This window comes from Larus michahellis, chromosome 4 (assembly GCF_964199755.1).
Source record: "Larus michahellis chromosome 4, bLarMic1.1, whole genome shotgun sequence".
NCBI classification, from domain to species: domain Eukaryota; kingdom Metazoa; phylum Chordata; class Aves; order Charadriiformes; family Laridae; genus Larus; species Larus michahellis.
In genome coordinates this window covers 56,230,796-56,249,016 of record NC_133899.1, presented here as the reverse complement: position 1 = coordinate 56,249,016, position 18,221 = coordinate 56,230,796, and the positions used below count along the sequence as shown (strand labels likewise).

Sequence of the window (18,221 nt, the reverse complement as noted above, 5' to 3'; positions counted from 1 at the left end):
TGTACTGTTCAAGAACGGACACACAATCCAAAACTGCATAATTAAAAAAAAAAAAAAGGATAGGGTGGGATAATCAGAAAAGTAGGTTTTCCATGTGTCAGTTATTTTCCAACTACTTAGGCCTAGGTTTAGCTTTATATACACTTCTCAGAATTGTTTACATGAGGAATGATCATACGTCAAAAGACTTAGCAGCCTAGCTCAAGTTGAATGGACAGACTGGGAAAGTGGGATTTAATGAGTCTAAAGTTGGACTGGACAACATACGTTTTGTGATGTTTGAAGTACTTTTGATGGAACATACATATCAGGAAAGTATATTTTTTCTCATTTTTCTTTGCTTTGACCTTCTTATAAATTGGCAACAGGATAATTGCCAGTTACCATTTTCCTAATTCACAAATTTGTATTGAATCTGCTGCACAATATGAAAGTTTCCTTCTACCCTTCCTCCTTTATGTGTGTTTGTTCTTTTAAAAGGCATTAATTTCACTTACAAGGTCAGAACAGTTTGGACGGAGGGTCTGATGAATCATTCTCCTCCTACACCATTTTTTCTTTTCTTTTTTCTCTGAGGCAAAGTGCCTGCTTTTGACCTGTAGTCTTTGTGTTAAATGGGTTGGAAAGTTAGCTTCCATTAAACTGAATCTTCAGAACCGCTAAGTGTTTTTCTGTCCTCTGTCTCCTGCTGCGCCATTTTGATACACATCATAAATGTCAGAACAAAATGATGAACTCACCAAATTATGTTGTATTGAGAACATTTAAATTGTATTAAGGGGAAGGAAACTGGTATTATATATTTGATTTTTTGCTTTTACCTAAAGCGTTCAATTTTCAAAACGGTAATTGTTGTAGAAGTTTTTATTTTCCTTTTCTGTCCCAGAATCCTAATTTTATTTTTAAATGGTAAGAGATTGCTTTCTTTTTGTCTTCATTTTCAGAAGAAATATTTTCAAGTGAAAAAGATATTAAAAAATAATATGTTGTCATACTAAATTTGTTCTTCTTGTTTAATTTCAGTTATGAGTGAAAATTTGAACAGCAGGTTTCACATAGGTCTTTTGAACTTTGTAAATTTTTTTTGAGGGTGTTACTTTCATATTGTCAATGTTCAAGCTAATGAGTAAATTTGCTTCTTGTACAGGATATCTTCTTGGTGGGCATGTAGTACGTTTTTTCCATGGCCATGATGAGTGTTTGACAATTCCATCTACAGATCAGAATGATTCACAGCACAAGTAAGTGCTGATACATTTTTTTTTGTACATTTCCTTCTCTCAAAAAAGAAATAGATCGTTGATTGTCAGCTAAATTTGAGGTTAGGTAAGTTAAACACTCTTTACAGCAATCTCTAATTAGGTAATGACATTGTTACAAGAAGTTGAGACCTCCTAATCAGAAAATCAGTCATGAGTTCTTTTATTGATGAAATGTAAGTGGTTGATTTCCACTGAGATTTCAGCCAGTTATGTTGTCTTTAATGTGTACTACTATAAGCAGAGGTAAGCAAGCATTAGCAGGGAAGATGGTAATTAAAAAAAAAAAAAATCCTTAAAAACTTCTCTGAAAGTTCAGCCTCTACAATGATTTTTGTATTTGTATTTTTTGCACCTTTTTGCAAGTTCTTGCTCTCTCAAATTTGATTGATACATTAAGATAATTAAATGACTTTTGTATTAAACTTAAATCTACAGTTGTTACATATTATGTTGATTTATTATTTGAATTTGACTTTGCATTTTGCTGATTACAAAAAGCACAGCAAGCGAATCATTTTGATACACAAACCCCCATCATTAAAAATCATATTCAACAAATAAGATCTCTATACTTGTTGTGGCAAATAAGTTATGCTTTAGGTAATGCGATACTGCAACTAACATTCAGCTATGTCAAGTAAACTTTCCAGCTCTAAATTTTCCATTTTTATATTTCTGTGGAGTAAAAATGTCTCCAAAGCCAAAAGAAAACCCAAACTTCAAAAAACAAAAACTTCACTTCTTGGTGATTTTTTTTTTTATTGCTCTTCTCTTCACATGTTTATAGAAAAAAAGATACAAAGTTTGCACTGAGTGTGAAAATGTGCATACCTAGTATAAAAATACTGGCAAAAGTACTAGGATCTAGATGTGTTGTCTGGAACAGATGTCATATTCAGACTAATTTTCTAATAGCCAGTCATAATAAGGTTAGAATAGGTGTCCAACCTTTTCAGTATGTTCAGAAATGCTTTACTTTGCTATTGCTTTTACTTATCTAGAAGCCAGATATAGTTAAAACCAAAAATAAATGTGGAGCCCTGTTGCCTTGTATGTTCTTCTCCTTAATGTATGCTTTGGATGTATTGTTACTGCCTTAAGCTCTGCTTCCATTCTTTTACAACTATGTAAATAAAACAGTAAAATGAAAAAGGTTTATTTAACTGAATGAAATCTATCCATTTATATTCCCAAATTGGGGGAATAACATGGATGCTATATTGAACATCTTGAAATGTGTGATTGTGGTACAACGTGCTAAGATCAATGATTTGGAGTTGTCCTGTCTTTTGTATTTCTGAGCTGCATAATAGACATAAGGCCAAGTTTTTACTGTGTCATAGTTGTAGGAGTCACATTTACATTATACAAAACAAAATGAATACATGAAAAAGACCAAATAAGATTAGGAACAGGAGAAAGAACTGTAGAAAATGGTTGTGTTTATTTCCATTGCTTTGTTTAATCAGTTTTGTGCATTCCATTAGGAGTATTAAATAAAAAGTTAGAGAAGAGTAATAATTTCTCTTTTCATAGAGTAGACATTTAATTTTCTGAAGGTTTCTGTAGAGACTGCTCTATAAAAATTCACACAGTGACTATTCTCTGCCAAGAATCCTAAGGTTTTTTATAACAGGCCAGGTGAAAATACAGGGGATGGAGTTACTGAACACGGAAAAGGCAGACTTGGCAAAAGCTCACAATAAGATGGATGTGTGTATGGATGGATGGAATCAAGGAGAAGATGAAGAAAATGTTATGTGGATGCTGTTGTGAAAGAGCAATTCTCTCTTACTTGCAGTTTTGTTGCTGTAGGAGCAGGTCACTAACGCTATTACAGTGTTGCATATAGAAAAAGCTGGAAAAGGGTTAGAGCATGTAAGTAGTATACAAGTTTAAGAAGTATAAAAGGTGAACAGAGACATAGCTATGGTATTCCTAACGTGAAGGAGTGCTTGAATTAGGCCAAGGAGAAATGAAGGAGGTCAAAGAGAATGGAAGTTAATTATTATTTTTGAGCTTAGCTAGGAGGAGGTCATTAGAGTCTGACAAAAGTAACATCAGTAAGGTGAAAGGGACCAAAGAGGATCTGGGATGAAAATGGAAAACAAAAGCTCCAGAGAGTGTGTATATGGGTGTATATATACACACATCTACTGTGTATTCAGCATATTCACAAAATCATAGAGCAGCTCAGGTTGGAAGTTACCTCGAAAGATCACATTCATGGAGTCTGGAAACAAAGATGAATTGATTGGTATTTCTTTTGTTGTCATTTTGATACATAATGTACCAAAAACATTATTACAGAAGACAAAATGTGTGGGAAATTCTAGTACCTTTACTATGAGGAATATATATTCTTATTTTTATGGTGCACTATCATTTCAAAATTTTTGAAATCACATGTGTGTTCTTAAATGCAACTCCTTAATAATGGACAGGTGTAGGTCTACAACTCCATCATCTTATAAAGATACTGGATGCAAATGGTTTGTCACACTCATGCATACTTCATGTTAATCTGTAGGTTCTTCCTGGAACGTGTTGGTGTTGCTCAAGAAGCAGAATATCAGATAAATTAAAACCTTAAGTATTCTCAACAGAAGAAAAGTTGTATAAACACTTGCTGAGATAAGAAAAACACAACTTCCATTTCACAAGTTGAGTTCCAGTCCCATAGTTTCACGAGGACAATGCTAAACAGATTATTTTTTTTCCCGTTAACTGTTGAAAAAGGAAAAGAATTTGACAATTTGAAAAGCCAGTTAAAATTCTGCATTTCAAAATACTACTTTAATTTAGAACACACTGTATAACAGCTAGGTTGTGACGTTTTTATGTATGCATGTGCATCATTCAGTCAAGTTTGCCAGAGCAGGAAGGCAGATTTTAAATTCCCTTGCCACACATTTTTTCAGGTAACGGAAGTATAATAGAAGGCCCAGATACTGTACGTGCTATGTATCCTGAGTTTCAGATCAAGACCTTTCCTATTACCCACTGTATTTCCTTTATCCATTACATATGAGAAAGGTTATAGAAATTCTGGTGCTTAAATGACAAGACATGAATGATTACTGAATCGTGTATTCCTGTGAGCAGGAGTAATCCACCATATTTCATATTTGATTATTGAGTAAAATGTTAGTTTCAGCACTAGAACATGTCACTAACCCCCAGCCAGTAATTCGAGAAAACTAGATTATATTAAAGGCTGAATCCCTTCATTTCCTGTTTTTTATTTCTCTGAGTTTCCTAAAGCTAATATATAATTTTATCATTATTATCTGTTTTGTAAGGATTATAATACAAAATTTTTTGGTTTATCACCACCATTTTTGTCTTTTAATAAGAATGTTAGAAGTTATTCTAGGAATTAATTCTCTGATGTTGTGTTCATGCAGAAAATCATTAATGTATGCAAATGTGTGTACTTATTTTAATATTGTGTTTATATGTATTTAAGAACATTAGTAATTTAGATCAATCTCTTGGGAACTCTGTGAATTACGTATTTTTATGACTGATTAAATAACAGCAAAAGTTTCTCAGCCACTTTGAAGGCAAAGTATTTTATCAGCTCCTGAGAGAGAATAGCTTAAGGGAAGTAGCCTGACTTACCTGGGACATTCAGATTGTGTGTCGTACTCTGAGTGATAAGTAGGAATCTCCTGTCCATTCAACTCCATCTGTTTAGCTGGGGAGAAGTGAGTCCTATACAGTTTACAGAGGAGTAAGTTATAAATACTGTATAGCATAAGAGGATGATCTTTTGAATCTTTTCTGTAGGAGAGTACTTTATGAAACTGGAGGAGCTGGTGTTCGAGCAAGGTCTTTGTGGAGAGTAGAACCCCTTCGAATAAGGTATGGATATTTTTTTGAAAGTTTTTGTTAGCAACACTTGTTAACAGCAATTCAATTGTTGCAGACCCTTAAGGCAGAACATGAGGAATATATTTGTCCTGCTATATGGTATGGTTAGTATTTTTATTTTTTTTTTGTGTCTGTGTCCCATATCAAAAGCAGTGTTGCCTATAACATACATCTGCTTGAGACATTGCTTCTGTCCAAAAGTAAAATGCTTTCCTAGTTTTCCCTTGAAATTTTAGAAGCACGGGTGGAAATCAGAACAGTAATATGCATCATTGGTGTCTTTTTTTTATTATTTTTAGACTCTATCTCCCTCCTAGGTGATTAGTTATCTGTTACCTTGTTAAAAGTGAAATTTCATGTATATACCAAAAGGGTATACCTTTTCCAACTTTGATGACCTTCTGAACTATATGTTTGTTTTACTCTTAGTGTGTTTGTGATTGCAAACGGAATACTCTCATAACTAAGAGAGATGTAGGATAGTTCTTTGGAATGTTAAGTCCTCACTTAAGTTTAATTCATTTGTTTAGGCGGTCCACTGAAATACAGTGTTTAACTTACACTTCAGTATTTTTCAGAAACATGTAGGATTTTTTTATGGACGCTGTATGTAACACCCTAATGAAACAGAGACAGGGTATAGAAACAAGAAAATTAAAGCTATAATAATTTCCAAGGTTCCCTTTGCAAGTGTATTAACAGTTTTGCATCTGTTTTAATGCAAATATTGAAATCAATAGTAAAAAGGAATATATGTAGCGCATTCAATCTTCTGAATGTCCTTTAAAGCCACAAATGGTAATATTTGTTTTGCTTACTTCATCTCAAATGTCTAGCTGGAGTGGAAGTAACATCAGATGGGGACAACCTTTCCGTCTTCGACATATTACAACAGGAAAGTACTTGGCTCTGAATGAAGAAGAAGGACTTGCAATGTTAGACAGAGAAAAGTCAGACACCACATCTACTGCCTTTTGTTTTAGAGCATCAAAGGTAAATAACATCAATGCAAATTTGTCTAAAAAGTGGAGCACTCAAATACTATATCTGAGTTGGTTCAAGGACTTTATAAATCATTTGTAATTTCTAAATTGAAGCAATTGACAGGGATTACGCATGTAAATACAAAGGTAAACAGCCTGAGTTGAGAGTAACAGAGGTTTTCTTGAGGGAAAAAAGGGATGATGAATAAATTTTAGAGTAAACTAAACTGTCAACAAGTTAAAAAAATGAGATTGAAAACTAATACAATGAAAGATAGAGTGGTTTAATAGGAATGCTTTAATCATTATAGAATCATTTTAGTTAGACAGAATCTCATTAGAATGTTATTCATTCCAGCTCTATCTTTCATAATTGAATTCAATTGAATTCAGTTCAGTTGGGCAAAATTCTGCCCTTACTATTCTTTGTGCAGTGTGTTGATAGGTGAATTGCAAGGAAAATGTAGTCAGTGATTTCTAAACCATATGTTTTCAAACTGTGCTCTTTATTGAGCTGCTAATTGCATGTCGCTAGCTTTTTCATCATTTCCAGCTGAGAAAAACAGTACAAGTGAGAGAGAATGAAGATGATTATAGAAGTATGCAAAATTAATAACTTATTTTCCAGAAAGTGAAAGGTTTTTACACGGAAGATGATGAGAAGTTTTTACATGCTTTCGTGATATTACTTATAAACAGTTGCCATAGCTGCTATAATAGAGTTTTATTAAGTATGAGAAATTAAATGTTCCATGTAATTCTGAATGCTGCATGGTCCCTGAAGGGCAGTGAAAATGCATCTTTAAAGTTAGATATATACTAGATAAAATCTAGCATTAAGGGTCTTGACAGTTGCTAGACTTTTGTTAGTATAATAAAGCAAGTAATTCTTTTTAGCATGTTTAAAATAGTAATGTTTATTTTATTAGCGTGACTGCATATGGTATGCTGAGACTTTTAACCAATGAAAATAATTGAAAAACTATCAGGAAATTTCCTTGGATTGCTAGATGCCCACCAAATAGTTTTTGGTTCTTTCTTCAGTGTAAAGGCTTTGCAGTGTAGATTGTACGTACGATGGTGTGCAGGGGAATTTATTACAGCTGTAATTTTTTCTTGATTTTTGGCAAATCATGGCACCCTGGTAAGGATGGTGAGTATGCCAGGAATGCTGCAGTTACTGGTTTAGCAGTGTGTTCAAATTCCTGTAACTTACTGTCTAATTGGACACTGGCTGTCCTGCAATTTCTTATATACATATAAATGTATAAATTTTAAGTATACAGATTATATGTTTATGTATACGTACCCATAAAATAAATCATTTCTTTTACATTGAATAAACATTCCCTATTTTCTTACTTTTTTTGTTGAGGTGTATCTCAAAGGCATATATGTGAAATTTGTTACAATCCCCAAAATGCCTAAGGTGAAGTACAGTAGTAATTAATTATGCAGAAGTCAGTAATGGCTGTTTAATGCATTCATCCCTTCTACTGTGTTTTTACCTAATATGGTTGATAATGTACATTTTTATATGAACTATGAGTTCAGCATCTTGTCATCCTAGGATTTATGCTGTCCTATATAGAAGAGAATATTTTTATCTCACAATAGGTTATAAATTTGCTTTTGCCTATGCTCAGAATAAGAATAGTCGTTTATTGTCTGGGCAGGTGAGAGCTGCATTGGCCCATGGGTAGAGATATTAGTGTTTCCAAAGGTGAGGGGAACAAGCAGTGATAACCCTTCCTGAAGAAAGAAAGGTGAGGTTTCGGAAGGGCATAAACCCCAAAGACTGATCTGGACTATAAGAAGGATAGGACTCAAAGCCAAGTGCTGATTGCATACAGATTGAGGGGGAAAAGAACTGTAGAACTAATAGTTAGATTAATATATGAAGTGTGATTATCTTAATCTGCACATATGTATTTGTAAACCTTTGTTTTCTCGTGTTTGTTTTTTCAATGAAGAAATATTTTCACTTCCCTGGACCTTAATATGGCATGAATTAAGGGAAATTCCAAGATAACTGTCTAATAGCTTCCTATCCAGCCGTGTAAAGATCCTTAAAAACAGCGTGTTGGAATACCTGTCTGTTTAAAGCACTCCTGTCCTTTAGAATCATAGAGTAATTCTGATTGGAAACGGCCTTAGGAAGTCATCTAGTCCAGCCGCCTTCTCCGGGTAGGGTCAACTGAATTCAGACCAGGTTGCTCAGGATATACATTGCTATGGAATATCCAAAAGGAAATAAACCATTTCTCCGTTGAGGTATTCTTTCCAGTTTGGAAGCCAGCAAAAGGGGTTTTGTGGAAAAAAGATGATCTTTGCCAGTAGGCAGAGCTACGTGGAGTATACCAAATCCCCAAGGCTTCCCAGGAGCCTGTAACACATGATTTAAAGTCTTATTTTTCCAACAGTTGTTATAGAGACCCTCTTGTGAAAAAGCACACCTTCATCCTCGGTAGTGTTACATACCACTTCAGCAATCTTGTGTGTTCCTTGCTTTTCAAAACCTGTGATTGCATTCATAATGTATTTACTGTCATTGTTTTGTTTCCTTTTGCTGGGTAACACCGGAAATTGAAACAGATATTTTAAATGGTAAAATTCAAATTAGGATTTTCCTTAATATGTCCTGACATAAATAAGAATAGAAGCGAGCTTTTAAAAAAGTGAAAGAACGTGCTAAACAACATTATGGTGCTGATTGCAATGAAAAAAACATATGCAATACATGCATGTTTACTGCAAATTACTGCAAACTAAGCTTATGAGTATCAGAAATTGTTGACACCCAACCCCCCAAATTATGCCTTTTTTTTGTTTCATATGGAGCTTACTTTTGACAAAGTTTTAAAATGTCAGCCTTTATATTTTAAGGCAACAGTTCTGTAATGCCTTGTGACCACAGAGACAGCAGTTTCCCTACAGCAGATGGAATCCTGTTTTGAAATGGGATGTTCTCATTCCAGCACAGTACTTGGCTCAGTATACTCTGCTGAGCAGAACCTTGATTCTGCTTATAAATTCCTTTGAGAAAAAACACAGTGAAGAACAAGAGAATATTTAAAAATATTTGTTTATTTCAAAGTTATTGTAGCCTGGAATTAATATTTGATATTTGATATTTTATTTTCATGATGGTACATACTATTGACAATGAAGAAGTTATTGGTGTAGTTTGAGTAAGTAACATTCTGACACATTCAAAAGTCACAGATGACTCATGCAGAAGGATTTGATATCATTTTAATATTACTGCCAGCATGTAGCTATCTTCGGGGCTCAACATGACATTAGGATGTCGTAATAGTTTAGTAGTAATCATACAGTTTAATTCGTTTTTGGAATAAGGTGATAGGCATTACAGAGTCATTGTCTCTAAAAATTCAAGTATTTATTTGTAAGTTCAGATTTTACAATTGTAATTTCCCAGTAAGCGCTGCATTTCAAGTACAATATTAAATTTTTTTTTCTACTTATTTTATATGGGAGGAGAAAGTAGAAGGTAAAATTAAAACCACCTTTTTTTTGTTCTTGCCTACTGGGGTGTAGAAATGTATACAGCAAAGTGTACAGAGTACAGTAAGTCCACTAGCAAGATAGGTAAGCTCAATGTATCAGTCCTCTGCTCATATATTTATAGACCCTTTATCTTTTTCTCTTGTTAAAATGGGATAGCCTTTGGCACTACTTTTAATGCAATAAAAGTGTGAAATACCAAAAGATACGATTTTAATTAGTTTGTGTAGGTTAGATTTAATGAGTTCAGCAGGTAGGTTGTCTTACCATTCCTAGGTATGTAAACAAGCCCTTAAGATATCAAGAGGTTTTTTCCCGACTGTCTTTTTACAAAAGACTGTTGAAAAATCATTGTAAAGACAGTTGGGTTTATTTGTCCTGTTTACACTGACATTCCTTTCCTTCCTTCCATCACGTAGGAATCTATGATTCTATGAATTCTCTCATTGTCTAAAATCTTGCCCATCTTCTAGTGTATTAAATATCTTGTGAAAATTGTATCTTTGACAGCTTTGCCCGCGAGTTCCTTTGTTCATTCCTTCTTTATTTTTTTATTTTTTGGTCACTGTTATCTTTCTTTTGCTGTCTTCCAGACCCATGATGTGATTTGTTTTCTTTGACTTGATTCATTCATGGCCCAAGGGAGTTAAACAGAGAATAGGTTGTGAAGAGAGGGTTTTGAAGCAGAAAGTGTTCAGATATTTTGCGGCTAAGATATGTACAAATATCTAGATACGAGATATTTTTTTCCCCTTCTCCCCTGATAATCTTTATCTGACTATACTTTTCAGCTGTTAGAAAATACACCCTCTCTTTGCACGCTGCTATCAGATGACTTGGCTGAAATCCTAGAAAAACTGGACAGAACACAAAGAGCAAAACATCACGAAGAGGAATTTATACTGTATTGCTTAAAGTGAGAACAGCCTTCAGGCCCACAAAATCATTCTAAAGCTTTATTTCTGAAATTCAAAAATCATTATTTTTCTTTGTGTAGTGTTGTCCAAAAGGACCGGTATCACTCAATTTTTTTAAAACTTAATTAGCATCACCTGTTGCCACAGTATGATTTCTTTCACTGAAATTTTCATTGATGCTTGATTCTTGATGCAGACATAATATTTGTGAAAAATGTTGTAGTCTTCAAGGTGCTAGGTAAAGCCAAATAATTAATTGATGACAGTTAATCAATTTGTGCTAATTTATTGTCTTTTTCATTTAATGGCCTCACTGTAAATGTGTGTTGAAAGAGTTCATCTTTATCTGCAAGTGATAGTGCAGTCTGCATAAATATGATGTGACATCCTCATAGTCTTGATATTGTGGTAGTATCCCCAAGGAGTATCTTGTAATTTCATTCTACTTCGTCTTGGCATTCTAATGCTATCTGTTTCAACTAAAATTATTGTTGAAATGTGACAGCTAAATTCCATATAAATGAAAGTAGATTAGCACAGAACTTCTCTTTACTCCACAGATGTTGAACATTCAGTAAACTGAAATGAAATAAGAAAACCTGTTACACATATAATACTTTAAACTGTGTATCAATGTCTAGCATATTGTGTTTACTTAGCACAAAATGAGCAACTGTCTACATTTAAGGTTAAGTCCATCACCGTTTGAAATCATAGACGAATGATATCATCTAATTAGTCTATTTACTTAGAGTTTTTTGTTTACTCACACACATGCATATGTATCCATAATTTACTATTACAGAACTTACTGTATAATTCTGTTCTTATTCCTGAATTCAGTTTTGAGAGGAAAACTATTTTATTTTAAAGAAAAAGATACTTGCTTTTGTGCTGGAGACTTAAAATCCTCTGGTTGTGAATGAAGAATAATGGGATTAAGAAATAGGTTCGACTTAAAAATTGTACTGGATGTTCCAGCCAGGCAGTGAGCAATGTCTTTAAAAGCGATTTGAAAGAATCCAGTTCCTCTTACAAAGAGGATAAATGGAAAAATAAAATGAATGTAAAAAAATTAAGAAATGCAAAAGGAAAATAAATGTAAAAGCCAAATCATACTTATTTTAAAAATTAATATTTTTTTTCTTTGCTGGTTGTTGCAATACAGGGGCATTATTCCAAATGAAGCTTTTATCTGCATATACTATTTATAAGCAAAAAATTCTTTAGCATAAAAATATTTTAACTAAATTTCAAAATATGTTTCTCTCACTTTTCTTTTTCATATTCAAGCTAAAATTTGAAAATTCTAGTAATACAGAGTTCTACAGATTCTACTAAACTGAAACCTTTATTACACCAGTAACGTCATTAAATTAGGTTAAATATTTAAAGATTTTTTTAAATATATTTTTACGTGGTAATAGATTTTACATGATTTTTCTTGCTTCAGTGAAAATGATGCTTCAGATTTGAAATTATTTTAAATCAGAACCTGTCTAATTAATTGTACAGAAATTACGTGAAACGAAATTTTGCTGCATCTTAACAACATAAGCAGCATAAATGTTCAATGTTAGAATGTGTTTCAGCGTAAAATTCAATGGTTTATCCTGTTCTAGTACAGACATTAAATGTCAGCTTTTATTTTATCTTCTTAGGAGCTAAAAGAAAAGCAGGATTCTAGTCTTAAACGTGACATTGATGGAATGGGAGTCCCAGAAATAAAGTACGGTGATTCAATCTGTTTTGTCCAACATGTGGCCAGTGCCTTATGGTTGACTTACAAAGCACAAGACGCTAAATCAGCACGTTTAGGTCCCTTGAAAAGAAAGGTAATGTTACTTGTAAAATGAATATTAGTTGCATAACAGTTTTGGTCTGTCCTGTTTTTTTGCCGTTCTACCAATGTGGCAGTTGTGGGTTTAATTGTTTTGTGCTGTCTTATTGAAAATGGTGTGAATGTTTCATTCTAAAAATGAAAAAAATGGTGGGTATTAATATAACCATGTAAATGAAGAAAACCTTTGCCTCTAAGTAAGGTATGTAGCTGTTTTTCTTCGCAGAAGAAATTAATAATTTGGGCTCGATTTTTTTTCACACTTCAGTAAAATATGGAAGTTCCCAATTTGGATGGTCAAATCACTTTTTTGAAAATACACATTTAACTGTTTAAGGATGTAAACTTGCAAGTCATCTTACTTTCACTGGTGTTTTAGATTTCTTAATTGAGTATATTTTATGAAAAGGCAATTAAATTTATTACTGAAGAAATGGCCCTTGAAACTGCTCAAGTTTCTTAATGGGTATTAACAAAAGTTTTCCTGCCAAAATGTTAGATGTAATTGTGATGTGGCATCAAGAAGGTCTTTCTCTCAGCCTTTTGATTATAGGGTATGAGTATATTCTTAATTAGGGCATATGACCTATTATCTCTTCAATTTATGTTTGCATTTCATTCAGGATTAAGGGGTTTAGTACTAGCTTTGCATAACTGCACCATTACCAAATGATTCTTTGATTCTGTATTCATAGATTTTTACAACTTGAACCTATCATTAGAACATGAAAAAAGAAAAAAAGTTCATTACTGAACATAAGTTGGAATTCTTTGATTACTTGTATGAATCTACATTCTCAAGAGGATACAAGGATACCCATACAGAGCACTGTAATACAAAAAATGAGGTCCTCAGCATACCCTCGGCACAATCTCATTTATTTATGCAGCGCACATGGTCATAAATGGCCAGTGAGTGTCCAAGTGCCTGACCCCTTCGCTTCTCAGCAACCTGGCTGATCAGAGGAATTCTTCAAATGCCAGTAATTTAGTATTTTCTTGATAAGAGATTTAATCACAGAATGATGGCCTTTTCCCATGTCAGTGTTGGCTATGGGATTTTCTTTCCTCAGAGGATCAGGTTTTAGTTTCTGAAAAGGCAACATCTTCCTCTATATTCAATGAAGAATTTCGCAATAGCTTCCTGTGAAGTTTACGTTTCTTTTCGTCAGTTTTCTGCTTAGCAACAAGGGACTAAAGGAACCTCAGTAATTGCCTGTCACTTTTATTCTCCTTTCAAACTGTTTCATTCATGTTCAAAGACTCCGAATCTTTTGTTGCCTTCTCACCTGAAGAATTCTCTCCTGTTAAGTGCCTTCAAACAGAAGAAAACCCAAACCTTTTCGCTTCCTGTAATTGATATTCCTGTGGAGGCAAGGAACAATTTTTCATCCTCTGCAAAATATGGTATTAGACTATAATTTTGTAAATTAGTTTAGATTTATGCGTCCCTTTAAATTTCATGTAAAATTTATTTTTCTACAGTAAAAGAGAAATGATAGCTTTGTATGCATCCTCCACCATCATTTTGTCAGGAGATTTTCACTTTGAGTCACTGTGTAATCCTTCTCAAGCTGACCTGCATTCTTTGTAACATGCCTCAGTAGCCCTAGGAGGATTGAGAAATACCTTATTTTTGCAAGAGGCAAAGGCTATTTTTTTTTTCCCATAACCTAGCTGTTATCACTGACAGCTGCTGGAAATCTATAGAGAGGAGAAAAAAAATATGGGATTAGTTCTGTTATAAAATACTCAAAATGCCAAGTAAAAATGTCTGTTGCTTGGCTTTGCAGTAGTTTCATGTATCTAGTTATCATGCTGTCTCTTCAAGACACAAATATGTAAGAAATTCTGGCATAATTTATGAGGCTTCTGTTGCATGATTTCTGCCAGACTTTTGATCTGTTGTATCTCTTTCTCTCTCTGAGATCTTGGTAACCAAGGGTTCAAGACTTTGTCAGGTAGTAATGATGTTTACATCAGCATTCTTCAACAGTATTCTACTATCCAGCATGAGTGATGGATGCCTATCTTTTCAGTTTGAGACCTTTCTTTTGTGCAGGCTGTGAACTCCTGCAGAGCTCCAGAATGGTCGAGCTCAGAGAATGGAGAAACACATGCTACGTGTTTTGGATTCATGTCCTGGAGACCGTTGCTCGCGGTGTTGGTCAATACCAATGCCCTGCTGTAGCTCAACAAGCAAGGCAGTGCCAAATGCCCCTTTATATGAAGAGAAGTGGTTTATCTGAGGAATTGGACTAGGCAGTGCTGGATGCATCTGGCCATGATCTACTTACTGGAGTTCTAAGTCTCACTTTCCGTTCGTTGTGGTGTTTCTGGATGGTTTAGTTGAGGTTTTGGGTTGGGTTTTTTTGGTCAGAGAAGTAGGGAAGATTCTAAAAGACTTCTCTTTTCCCTGGCCTACTGCATATTTAGGGAGAAAAGTGCATATCTGCTGCACAGTGGTGAAGGTGCAAGTACTTTGCAATGTGTGACGACTTTAATATGCTGTCAAATGTTTTCATTCCTATACCATTCCTTTAGCTGAAAAATCTGGAGCTACATGCATGGCCTGAGGAACCGTTATCTGATTGTCAAATGTTTACTTATTAGTTTTGTGATGGGAGGAATGGTTCTTTAGTTATTGTTCAGTTAAGAGACCCCAAGACCCCTCTTTATGGAAACAGTGATATTTCAGCTAATGAAGTCACCCACAGTGTGACTTGAACAAAGAGGAAAGATGACCAATATGTAAACTAGTCTCCTTTAAGATAATATTATCAATATACTAATTCAAAAATGTCTTCCTATTCTTCTCCATCACATTTCCATGGATTCTGGGGTCCAGATAAACTCATAAGTTGATGTTTGCCTCTTTTTAAAAGCTCTTCCTCAGCGTGTTGGAAGGAACAGAGCATTTGCGTACTTTGGATTCTGACAAGTGTAGAAAACCATCACTTTCCAATGCTTTGGTACACCTATATGCCAGTATGTACAAAAAGCTGTTGGTCATATGAGGAGAGGCTGAGGGAGCTGGGCATGTTTAGCTTGGAGAAGAGGAGGCTGAGGGGAGACCTCATTGCCCTCTACAACTACCTGAAAGGAGGTTGGAGAGAGGTGGGTGTTGGCCGTTTCTGCCAGGAGAATAATGACAGGACCAGAGGAAATGGTCTGAAGTTGCGGCAGGGGAGGTTTAGATTAGATATTAGGAAGAATTACTTTACTGAAAGAGTGGTCAGGAACTGGAACAGCCTGCCCAGGGAGGTGGCTGAGTCTCCATCCCTAGAGGTATTTAAGAAACATGTAGATGTGGCACTTCAGGGCATGCTCCGAAGGGCAGAGATTGTAGGTTGTTGGGGTTTTTTGTTTTGTTTTGTTTTTTGTGTGTGTGTATGGTTGGACTCAATAATCTCAAAGGTCCTTTCCAACCATGAAGATTCTATGATAATCTATGGTAAATAACCTTCCCATTTGTGGCTGTAACCACTTGTATAACATTATTAGTTTCTTTGTTAACTATTCGGTGCCTTCAGGATTACTCAGCCAATGGAGAAGCAAATTTTTACTATCTCAGAGCTAAAACAATACATTTTTCAGTGGAGAATTCAATAGGTTTCATGTTGGGAAAAAAGCAAGATAACTCACATTTATTCTTACAAAAGCGCTGTAAAGGATCAAGACTTGGTTTTGTGATACTTAAAAATTATGCTGGCTTTTTGCGAAATTGACTATTTATATAAATACCCACCAAAGCATCTCTCTTACTGCTTGAAGTTCATATGATGTTCACATCTGGTTCTGATAACAATCCAACACAACATGTAGGTAATAGTTAGATGAGTCAGAAGCTGCTCATAAATGTTGTTGCTCCTTTAGCTGCATTGTAATTTTAATGATGTTTGTCACTCCAGCTTGATTTTCTTGTCAGTAGTCTTTTCATGCATGAATCCTTTAGTAAACCATGCTTACAATAGGGAAGATCCTTTTTTCCTGACATCCAGAATATAGAAAGAGTGACATTTTTGTTTCAATTGGAAAACATTTCATAAGCATATATGTTTAATGAATTGTGGGAGAATAAAGGTACATCAAAATGTCTTCCCTGAATAACTTTTATGTAAGACTGACAAAACAAGTGTTCAGATAAAGTGATTAACAAGTAGTAGCTCAGTATGTATGTAATTACTGTTTTCAGTGCAATATTGAAATAAGTTACAAAATATTTAAAAGCACAAAGGTTTTTTTAAGTAATTTTTGTGATAATTATGGACTTTCAATAGGTTATATTACACCAAGAAGGCCATATGGACGATGGTCTAACCTTACAAAGATGTCAGCACGAGGAATCCCAGGCTGCTCGAATCATTCGCAATACTACAAGTTTATTCAGCCAGTTTATAAGGTAGTTGTTACCATCTTATGTACAAGCATTTTTTGTTTGTTTTTAAGTATTCTGAAATGATAAGAATTTCTCTACCAGAATCCTTATTTCCTGCTTTCAGGTATTTGTATTTAGACGCTATTAACAGTGTATTTTTACTGACTTGTTTGTAATTTTGATTAGTGATGCCATGAAACAGATAAAACAGCTTAGTTAAGATTATTTACATGAAATCTAATACCTTGAAGCCAGAAGCAAACTGAATCATAATAATCCAGGTTGAAGAAAACATGCTAAATTATTTTAGTGTAGCTCCATTAATAAGTATTCTACAGTAACTAGAACTTCAAAATATTCATAAAAGGATTCGTATTTTTCTGTTTTTCTTGGTAGACCAAATATTGTAGCTACCTCTATTCAAATTTGTCAAAATAATTGAAGGGACTATTGATGCATAATACTGTTTAGATCAAAAATACAATGGGTAACCGTAGCAGTCCCGTCTATGCAAGTAACAATAGACGGAAGTACAAAATAGATCTCCACATGTCTGGTAGCAGAATACCAATTTATTGCCTTCAAAATCTGGGCGGAAATATTTTACCTGTACCTTTTCAATCACCCATCCTGTTGATCCTCCTATTTCTCTGTCACCTCTCTGATCATATCTGGAAGATTTAAAGATCAGAGGAGAGGCAGTTCTCTCTGGTGAACTGTATGCAGTATAACAGATTATATACAGTAACAACAATTAGGGCAGAAGGTTAACTATCAGCTGAGTAGGTAAATGGAACAACTTCTTAACTTCTCTCTCTCAGCTAAATTGTTATGCGAGCATTCCTAAATTTCCTGTTTAAACCAAACATGTTTATTTGCAGTGGAATGGATGTATGGGTATTCAAAGTCAGTAATAACATCTCAGCAGAGATACAGTGACTATATCTGATTTTGAGGTATAATTCAAGTTGTGATTGTAAGACTTTAGAATAGAATCAATAGAATTACCTTCTGAATAGTATTTATCTTTCAAATCTTTGCTGTACTAGAGGGCAATGCAGTTAGAAATTGTACTTCAGTAAGAATTATCTGAGATTGGGCTGTTCCACTAACTGTATAATAGAACTCAAAAAGTAACGTGGAAACAGTGATGGCTGTTTCCGCAGATCAAAACACCAAAGCCCTTGGATACCTGGGCATTGTGAAACATGGAATATATGAGTACCCTAAGCATGGAGTCAGTACTACAAAGGATATGAGAACGTCAGGGAATTTAAACAATTTAATAAGCCACCAGACTTGCTCTATCATAATCTTGATTTATTGAGAAAGTTAGATAAAGAGCTGTGCTTGGTAAGTAGTTACCTAATATCCTCGCCACACATGTGGCAACATAATACCTTTCTTTTAATGGAAAAGTACAATCTTGGACATGAA

General features: G+C 34.4%; 1 protein-coding gene across 7 annotated transcripts in view; it reads left to right on the top strand.

Annotated features, from left to right (window-relative positions):
* RYR3 (ryanodine receptor 3) overlaps positions 1–18,221 on the top strand; it is a 237,272-nt gene that overhangs the window by 66,829 nt on the left and 152,222 nt on the right. For all 7 annotated transcript variants that reach the window (XM_074584986.1, XM_074584985.1, XM_074584984.1 and 4 more), the window contains exons 8-12: positions 1,148–1,241; positions 5,055–5,129; positions 5,975–6,131; positions 12,228–12,401; positions 16,687–16,808. In XM_074584986.1, the coding sequence (XP_074441087.1) occupies positions 1,148–1,241; positions 5,055–5,129; positions 5,975–6,131; positions 12,228–12,401; positions 16,687–16,808 (622 nt within the window). The remainder of the gene's footprint in view (positions 1–1,147; positions 1,242–5,054; positions 5,130–5,974; positions 6,132–12,227; positions 12,402–16,686; positions 16,809–18,221) is intronic.